The 9,911-nt window shown below is 39.0% G+C and overlaps 1 protein-coding gene across 5 annotated transcripts in view; it reads left to right on the top strand.

Annotated features, from left to right (window-relative positions):
- Nucleotides 1-9,389, top strand: part of PRKD1 (protein kinase D1) — a 340,452-nt gene extending 331,063 nt beyond the window's left edge. For 4 of the 5 annotated variants that reach the window (XM_028495666.2, XM_024134023.3, XM_055088374.1 and 1 more), the window contains 2 exons: nucleotides 7,972-8,057; nucleotides 8,887-9,389. In XM_028495666.2, the coding sequence (XP_028351467.1) occupies nucleotides 7,972-8,057; nucleotides 8,887-9,105 (305 nt within the window). In that variant the 3' untranslated portion in view covers nucleotides 9,106-9,389. The remainder of the gene's footprint in view (nucleotides 1-7,971; nucleotides 8,058-8,886) is intronic. The other variant, XM_055088375.1, reaches the window with a different exon arrangement.
- Nucleotides 9,390-9,911: the final 522 nt, after the last annotated feature.

Genomic DNA, 9,911 nt, shown 5'->3' with positions numbered 1-9,911 from the left:
GCGGAGCGGCTGGGCCCGTGAGCCATGGCCGCTGAGCCTGCGCGTCCAGAGCCTGTGCTCCGCAACGGGAGAGGCCACGACAGTGAGAGGCCCGCGTACCGCCAAAAAAAAAAAAAAAAAAACACAAAAACAATTCATGATTTCCAAGACTGTCTTTCTAGTCTTCAGGAGGAAATTAAACTGAATGTAAAGCAAAGGACTACCCAATGATACAATAACTTTCTACAGAGGAAAGAACTGGGAAAGAAAAGACCCTGCTTGAGTCTCTAAAGGTCTTGCACTTCATTGGATTGCGGTAATTGACTCAGGAACGAGTGAGATGATGATTTCCAGCGGCCTTGTTTGCTGCCGGCAGCCTCTGGTTTCAGCCCCTGAGAGGAGCGTCCCACTTAGTGTTGCCGGGCAACAGCTTGCTGGGTTGAGAGCTGGAATGTGAAGGGTTGCAAAACGGTTTTTTAAATAAACACATAACTTACCATCAGCATGAATCAAGCCAAAGGGAGAAGTACTGAGCCTACAGGGTGACAGGCAGTGAGGCAGAATGGAAAGGGATAAAAGAAAACAAGGAGCTCAGTAGTGACAGATAAGACTCCATCACTAGAGTGATAGTTCTGATCTGGTTTCTAATTTGAAAATTTGTACCTCAATAATTTGCAGCTGGGCGAAAGACAGTATGGAAAAAACAATTTTTTCTAAACTACCATGTCTGGACAAAACAGGTCAGCCCCAGGGTTTCATAGATAATTTATCTCGTGTCAAATAAACATTGTAAAGGTAAACATGATCTGTATTGCAGATCCTCTCAGCATTATTCTGATTTTCTGATGGACGTCATTGATCCTGTGATCCGTTTGTAGACGTGTGATGTCCTACCATCCAGGAGTATTTTTAGCCAAAATATACAAACTATATGCACATAATGTGGATATTAAAACTTAGAGCTGAGAAAATGGATATTTAAATTTCTAATTAATGTATTCAATCTATCAAATGCTATTTAGCAAGCATTTTCCTAATACATTAAATGATGCATTTGATTTTAAATATTTATGAAATTGTTTAAAAATGAATACACAATCTGTGGGACCTTAAAGGAGCTAAAATCTAGTGGGGAGAATGGGGGGGACAGGCAGGTACCTAAAATGAAAGATGGGAAATGGGGGAATTCCCTGGTGGTCCAGGGGTTAATACTCGGCGCTTTCACGCAGGGGCCCAAGTTCCATCCCTGATCGGAGAACTAAGATCCTGCAAGCCTCTCGGCCAAAATAAGATGAAAAATGGAAGATGACTGAGAGGTGTGACCTGAGGGTCCTATTATGTCTTCAGATATGTCCAGTTCCATTCTTTCTGTAGGATTTTCTCCAAGCTTTGGATGCTGTTTAGTTTAGCCGTAGCTATGACACATGCAAATGTCCCTTCTTCATACTCAGAACCTATTGTCCATACACATGGTATTTGCTTTGAAATGGAGAATGACTGCAATATAGTTTCCACAATTTCAAAGATGATTCTGACTTTTGACACCCTAAGAAAATAGAATCCATACAATTAACACCAATGGAACGTTTCTTTTCATATTAAAACGTAAAGCCCTTCAGCACCTGCATATACCATTTAATTTTGTTTTTGTTTAGATATACTTACACAGAACTTCAGCTATCCCAACATCTGCTGAAAGTCCCATTCTGATAAAAAAAAAAAATGTTTGATAAAATTTTCTCTTCACTTTCCTGACATTACAGTCTCTCAGCTGATGGGGCAACAAGAAAAATTGCTGTACAGGAAATTAGGGGAAAAGTAACTTTGTTAGCCAAGAATTTGTTGTAGCAAAAAAGAAACATTAAGTGTCATAAAACAGATTTTCTTTGCTCTTATTTTAATTTATAGGAAACATTAATATGATCCATGGCTAGAAACATTTTAGAAAACACAAAACTCTGTGCTTATGAGAGAGGGGATTCTTTAAAATAAAAATCTGAACCATACAATTGTTTAAAATTTTCTAATAAGAAAGAAAAAGGAAAGACTTCTCACATTGCCCGAATGTAGCTATTTGAAGTGTTCAGAGAGCTCAGCCTTAAGACAATTTATTAAAAATATGGAAGGAAGAGATTGAGTTTTAGGATGAATAAGAGAACAGAACTCTCAGAATAATATTAGAAAGGCTAACTCTCAGAGTAAATGGGCAAGTAGAATCAGAAAATAATCCTACCACTCTTTGAAAAAGTTGCCATCATATTTATTGCAAAGAGAAGGAGGAACTAGCCACTGCCTATTTTGCTCCTGTTTTCTTTGGGGGTTGAGAAGCGGCTCTTCAAATTGAGAGAATAAGGGAAGGAGGGTGTGAAACAAAAAATATAACTCAGAGAATGGAGGATTTTCCTGCACAGCTTTGGCCCTAGGTAAAACGACAGCTGTTTTAAATTACATCTGCTTATTGCCCCAAACTGTGGAGAATCCAGCACTGTGTAGCAATAAACCTTAACCTCATGAAAGGCAGGTATTGGGGTATGTACTTTTTGCTATATTTATGGAAGGAAGTATGGGGTACCAGGAATATGCGGCATTCTCTGCTTCCCCAAATATCTCTTTATCCTGGGGCTCCAGATCTTCCTGGTGCTCCGGGTACCTGGAGTTTCTGTATCCTTCTAGCTTCCGCCTTGGGTGCTAGTATCCTGTTCTGCTGACATGCCAGCATGTCACCTTTCCTTCTGACTTCCCATTCTGCTGCAGTCCCCTTCCTTACTTCCTATTTCCCAAAGCCAGACCACCATCCCTTTCTCCTTTGCTTTGTTTTTGAAAGACGTTCACAGAATGGCCCAGTTTTGTATCTGTCTTTCCCATTGTCTCTCCTTCTCCGCCCCCAGCCACCCTGCAGTTTCAAAGACAAACCCTGTCAGATTCCCTCTAGGTCAGAATTCTGAGTCTTGATTTGAGTTTTGGAACTGGAGTTGAGATCCCATTTGGAATTTTTTCCTGATTGTTGACTCTCTTGGGACTGCTGTAGCTACTTCAGTTTTACTAGTCTTTTTGCTCCTTTGCTATTGGCTTCCTTCTTCCCTTAACTTGGATCCTTTACATTTGAGGGTTACCCATAGCAGTCTCAGCTGGGAGCTGGTACCTAGGGGGGAAATAGTGGTATCACAAGAGTGATAGCTGAAAAAATCAATGATTTTTTCATCACTCAATGGCAGCTATAAACTATGACTGATGTTCAGAACAGGACTTACTGCTTATTGAAGAGGCTAACAGAGGTGCTCCTAGAGCCATTGTGGGTAATTAGTAAATCATGGATAAAATGAGAAAGATACCAGAATACTTAAGACAGGCCAGAGTTTTCTGAATTTCTAAAAGGGGGAAAGAATGGATTCTGTAATCATTCAAGAAGAAGCTTAATATTTGTCCTTGTCAAAATCCTAGAATGAATGATTAAATGACTAGTTTGCAAATATTTAGAAACAAATGCTGGTACTGAGAAGGAAATGACTAAAAAACAATACTAGTCAATATTAGTTTACTTAGAATCTATTACAACAGAATAATTGCATTCTTTTTCAATAAGATTGCCAGATAGGTAGAATGAGTAATACCAAGGACTGATGTTTCTTAACTATAATAAAACATTAGAAAAAAATCTCCCACAGTAGCTTTTGGAGAAGATGATAACATATGGACTGAATGAGATACTCCTAGGAGAAAACATTGCTCATTTACGCGTGTGTTCAAAGAATAATTAATAGGCATGGCAGTTGGGCGTGTAATCTATTGGAGAGTCATCAAGTCCTATGTTTAAGCCTTATCCTGAAAAAAGGTTCCTAGTAATTTGATTAATACATAGCAGATAGGCTTACTCAGTTTGGAAGTGGTGGAAAGCTAGAGGATTAGTCCCTTCGATAGGAGAGATCACATCACATTCAGAATAGTCTTTGAATGCTGAAATGTTGAGCTAAGGTCACAAAGATAGATAGATAGATAGATACAGGCACTTATGTACATAAAAGTATGGTGGAAACATGACTAAGAAGAATTTAATGTTCATTATTGGAAATTTTCTAAATTTAATTAGTTTTTGAGATTATTATCAGTTAATAATAATGAGTTAATGGTATGATGTGGCTACTGCATGCCATAGTATTTAAGACCATGGGCTTTGGAGCCAGTTACCCTGGGTTTCAACCTCAACTGTTACCTGGGAACTGTCTGACTTCGACCAAGTTATATGACCTTTTGAAGTTTCAGTTTTTCCTTTTATATAAAATAGAGATTAAAATAGTAACTACTTTCATATGTTTGTTAGGAGTACCTAAGAATATGAATGTGAAAATTTTTTTAAAAAAGGAAAACCTTCCATCCTAGGCTATATGAATAATATCACAATTAAGTTGTCAGTTAATTGTGAGGAAAATTCTGGTCCATTGTGAACAGGAACATTGAAAAAGAGCTAGTGAACATAAAAATAATGGTGCACAGGGAGACTGAGGAAGCTAACGGAACCACAGAAGGCGAGGTTAAGGTGAATCACTGTCCCCAAAACTTAAAGAGCTGTCATATAGAATAGTCAAGTTCTCCAATGCATCTAGAACATAAATAGGATTAATGTGGGTAAGTTATAAAAAGACAACTTTGGGCACAACATAGGAGAAAAGAATTCTTGTCACTGGTATCCTGCAACACCATTGAGATGTGAAATAGATTGAACTACTGCAGTTAGTCACTAGGACCCTAGCTAGTTATATTTAGGGAGTGCTAAAGAAAACATTTTTTTCTTTGAGTAGGATATTAATTAAAGGTCAAAGATCTTAAATGGTACATTTTGTCATGTTCTATGTGTGTGTGTCTGAGTGTGTGTGCATGCACGTGTGCATATTTTGCCTTTGCAATTAGATTGGGAGCTTTTCAGGGCTTTATCATTACCAATGTCATTGCCAACAGTAAATCCTTAAGGAATATTTGGTGAATGAACAGATAAATGAATGATACGTATATGCGATAGACATGGTCAATAAAGAGAATATTGTAAAAAAAAAAAAAAAAAAACAGTAGAATCTCTTTTTAAAAGTGAGCTTAGGGCTTCTCTGGTGGCGCAGTGGTTGAGAGTCCGCCTGCCGATGCAGGGGACACGGGTTCGTGCCCCGGTCCGGGAAGATCCCACATCCCCCGGCCGGGGACGACCCCCCCTGCCGTGGGCCGGCCGGGCCCGTGAGCCATGGCCGCTGAACCTGCGCGCCCGGAGCCAGTGCCCCGCAACGGGAGAGGCCACAACAGTGAGAGGCCTGCGTACCGCAAAAAAAAAAAAAAAAAAGTGAGCTTAGTGAAAGGCATTTTGGATGGTATATTTAATGCTGGGTTGTATGAGACTTGATTAATGAAAAGGATGTTTTAGGAGTTCCAGAAACAGTGACCAGTAGAATGGAACTCTCAAACACTACGATGAACCTATTTTCTCAGTAACACCGGGTTCCCAATATTTAACTACAGTGTCCAACATTTAATAGTTAATTATTTCTGTTTTCTGCTATCAAGAGCCATGAAATATATTTATAAATACACAGATACACCCCCCCACCCCCCCACCCCCACACACACACTCCCGCTAATTCTCTCCTTAGGTCCTAAACTATTTTCTCTCGGAGGTACTTGTCATTGGCTTGCTGTGCTTATTCAGGTCAGCTGTGTACTGCGGCTGTAGTGAGACTTGTGATTATATGCTTCATTCAGCAGAGCAATTTTTTCATCTTCATGTATTCCATTCCCTTCAGACACATATAGTTTCTCCCCTGGCCATACTTCCTTCCCCATTAGTCAGTGTGATTCACTGTTGGGGCCCATTTGGGCACAAACCAGACTTTTTGTCGAGTTGCTGTACTCCTACCTTCCTAATTATAGAATTCAAAGCAGAAGGAGTGAATTAATAACATGTCTTTATTCCCTGCAGTGTCTGGGGAAGCATAATGCTGCAGCATGCTTATGGTAGCACATGCATTCTCCCGTCTCCCCTTATTCTCCATTTTTGCCGTGTGACTTCACAGCAGCAAGAATGGAAGGTGCACTTTACACACCAGTGAGTAAATCATGTGAATGGATGTTTTAAAGCCCATGCCCAATACACAGTTCACTGAGAGAACTATACTTTCAAAAGCTCTCTGAGAACACATGCTTGGAATTTGAAATTGTACTAAATACTGTGTTTCCTAAGGTATCCTAGCGAAGGCAAGGGTGTAGGGGCATAGACAGCATTTAAATATGTGCTATTGCATTTACTTTCTCCAATCAAGCAATTCTTAGATGTTTGATTCTACAGTCCTTCCATGCAGGCAAATGCTTGGAATATTAGTATCAAAGTGATACAATTCTAGGTTACCAAAAGCCTGTAAAAAATCATTTCTCTTTGCCTGATCACGAGAAGGATTCTGATTCATTCTGAGGGAATAAAGTGATCTTTGTTCCAGGTGGCCTCAGGACTCCTGTGACACTGTATTTTCAGATCCACACAGACTGATGTAGACCAAACAATGGAGTCAAAGCCCCCTCATTCAGGACTTGATGGTTGAGGAAGTTGGGGAGTTAATTTGCATCTTTATCAGATACCTGTTTAAGTTTTTTTTTTTTTTAATTTTATTTATTTATTTATTTATGGCTGTGTTGGGTCTTCTTTCTGTGCGAGGGCTTTCTCTAGTTGTGGCAAGCGGGGGCCACTCTTCATCGTGGTGCGCGGGCCTCTCACTATCGCGGCCTCTCTTGTTGCAGAGCACAGGCTCCAGACACGCAGGCACAGTAGTTGTGGCTTACGGGCCCAGCCGCTCTGTGGCATGTGGGATCTTCCCAGACCAGGGCTCGAACCCATGTCCCCTGTGTTGGCAGGCGGATTCTCAACCACTGCACCACCAGGGAAGCCCCCTGTTTAAGGTTTTTGATAGAAAGATCCATCTCTCGAGAAACTTAATGACCAGGGTTGATTAAGGGAGGGAATGGACTCGTTGGTGGAATGTGAATGCTTTCATTAGTTTGGCAGATTTCACTAAGTTCTTTTTGGGAAGAAAATGCTAACAGGAAAGAAAGAAATGGGAAGTCATTACAAGAATGAATGGGAAGCATGAGGTAATGAATTTAATAAATAGTGAACAATTAATGGTATAGGCTGAAAATAATAGTTTTCAGAAAGGTGAGTGAGAACTCTGTTACATGGTACTCTGGGTAAGATGCTTTGTAGACTAGATAACTAGAAGAATCACTTTTTTTCCTAAATTACACTCTGTTGAAGTCCCAGTCAGAGGCAGAGTATGAAGCTGGATGGTTTGTGATTCTAACCAATTAGAAGAATTCTTGTTAGACAAGTTGATTACCTGTCTTCCCTATGAAAGCAATAAGGGCTGATATAATTCCAATTCATGGGTTGTTTTTAAAAGTAAAGAGAAAGAGACAAAAGTGTTTCACCACTGGGCCATTGGTTTTTAGGCTCTAAGTTTATCATGAGTCATGGCCTATGTTATGCTTTATTTTCTTCCTTTTAAATGTGGTGTCCAGATGTCTGTCGCTTAATTCAAGACTACGGAGCCAATTATGTGTATTCAAACTTTAAATACATTTTGTAACAAAATTAGTAATGCTTTCTCTTGAATAGTAGTTTTATCCTGCCATGAGTGCAACACATATTTAAATGATGTATATTTGAACAAAACTCCTACTTCAGAAAAATGTATTAGAAACTAGACTAAGAGAAATTCACGTCATACTCACAAAGGACTCATACTCCTTCCTCTACAATTATTTCCAATTCATTTTTTCACATCTAAAATAAAATTAAGGCCAAGGTTTTAGAGTTCTCAAGGGGAATTTTCTTCACGTTCTAGTGTCTATTATCACTGTGTTGCATTTAACTGTGTGAAATAGCAGATGTGGAATAAACTATAAATGAATTATGCATATGTTCCAGATATGTCATCTATTTTTACCAATAAAAATTTTTTTCAGCCATTGATCTTATCAATAACTTGCTGCAAGTAAAAATGAGAAAGCGCTATAGCGTGGATAAGACCTTGAGTCACCCTTGGTTACAGGTAAAAATCAATCACTGGATATTTTCTCAGTTGAATAAGCTTCTAAATATTTAAGATTCTGATACTATATATAAAAATCTTTTGTCATATTTTTTAAAGTATAATTATAATACCAGTTTGTTTGCCAAAATGCATGCAACTTCATAGGATTTAATAACAATTTAGTATTTCTAAACCTCTCTCTCTACCAGGAAAATTGGATAAGGGAGAAACACACCATACCACACACATACACACACACACACACACACGAAAAACAAAAGACAAAAAAAGAAGGGTCATAATGAAACTCCAAGGACCAGATTTCAAAAGCATCTGCATGTGTAATCCTGATAAATATCCAAGTAGATGCCCACCTGGTCATGCACCGTACTTGTTTGGAAGCTATATATTTAAATCCAAGGCAATACTTGTAAAAGAAATGCATGGTAGTTATAAAGCATATGCATGTGTTTGTTCTCTCTTAAATATTTTATTTTCACATTGAACTTAGAAGTTTAGAAAAACGATCCTCTGAAATACTGAAGGATTATTTGTAGGTATTAAATTCCAAAAGAATACCAACATTCTGCTTTGGTTGACTGCAAATATTAATTGCCCACCTTCTGATGCCTGATATCCTATAAACAGTATGCATTTGCAAAGTTTACGTAAATAGAATGGCTCTGGTGCTGATGCTGTCACCTCAGGGTGCCTGATGAAAGACATAGCACGGTGGGAGAGGAAGAAAAAAGGGTAACATATATGTTGTGGGAGCTGACAACGTATTAAAGAGTGTTTAATGAGTTTTAATCATATCTATGGTAATATTTTACAATTTCTTCCTCAGGATTATCAGACCTGGTTAGATTTACGAGAGCTGGAATGCAAAATCGGGGAACGCTACATAACCCATGAGAGTGATGACTCAAGGTGGAAGCAGTACGCAGGCAAGCAGGGGCTGCAGTACCCCACACACCTGATCGATCCAAGCACTGGCCACAGTGACAGTCCTGAGACCGAAGAAACAGAGATGAAAGCCCTCAGTGAGCGTGTCAGCATCCTCTGAGTTCCATCCCCTATAATCTGTCAAAACACTGTGGAATTAATAAATACATACGGTCAGGTTTAACATTTGCCTTGCAGAACTGCCATTATTTTCTGTCAGATGAGAACAAAGCTGTTAAACTGTTAGCACTGTTGATGTATCTGAGTTGCCAAGACAGATCAACAGAAGCATTTGTATTTTGTGTGACCAACTGTGTTGTATTAACAAAAGTTCCCTGAAACACTAAACTTGTTATTGTGAATGATTCATGTTATATTTAATGCATTAAACCTGTCTCCACTGTGCCTTTGCAAATCGGTGTTTTTCTTACTGGAGCCTCAGTTTGGTAAGAGTCTACAGAACCTGTCCATGAAGTAGTTCTGTTCTGTGTGTCCCATTGGTGTCACTATAAGCAAACTCTTGAAGAGTAGATTATTACCAGTGTTCTATGAACAACTCCAAAACTCATGTGGAAAAAACGAATGATGGGGGATGGGGGGTCGGGGAGATGGATATGCAATCCTAAGACACAAATGCATGAAAGAGTTTTACTGTATAGTTTCAAATCCTTTGCCTGCCTGGTGTGCCTCAGTATTTTTAAACTCAAGTAAATGGGCCTAGGTGCACCTACTACTTTTTAAGCCTAAATGCCTTAGAAATGTAACTGCCATGTATAGAACAGATATAGTTCCCCCTTTCTTACAATACCCTGCTGTACTATGGAAAATCAGCAGCTAAGCAACCTTTTGCCTTTGTGTATTTTTCAACAATAACAAATAAATATTCTTGGCAAAATATGTGTCCATCCGACTGAATTATTTTCATTT

Source organism: Physeter macrocephalus, chromosome 11, assembly GCF_002837175.3.
Source record: "Physeter macrocephalus isolate SW-GA chromosome 11, ASM283717v5, whole genome shotgun sequence".
Classification (NCBI taxonomy): Eukaryota; Metazoa; Chordata; class Mammalia; order Artiodactyla; family Physeteridae; genus Physeter; species Physeter macrocephalus.
Note: the sequence above shows the minus strand (reverse complement) of the source record. Positions and strands in the feature narration are given on the sequence as shown.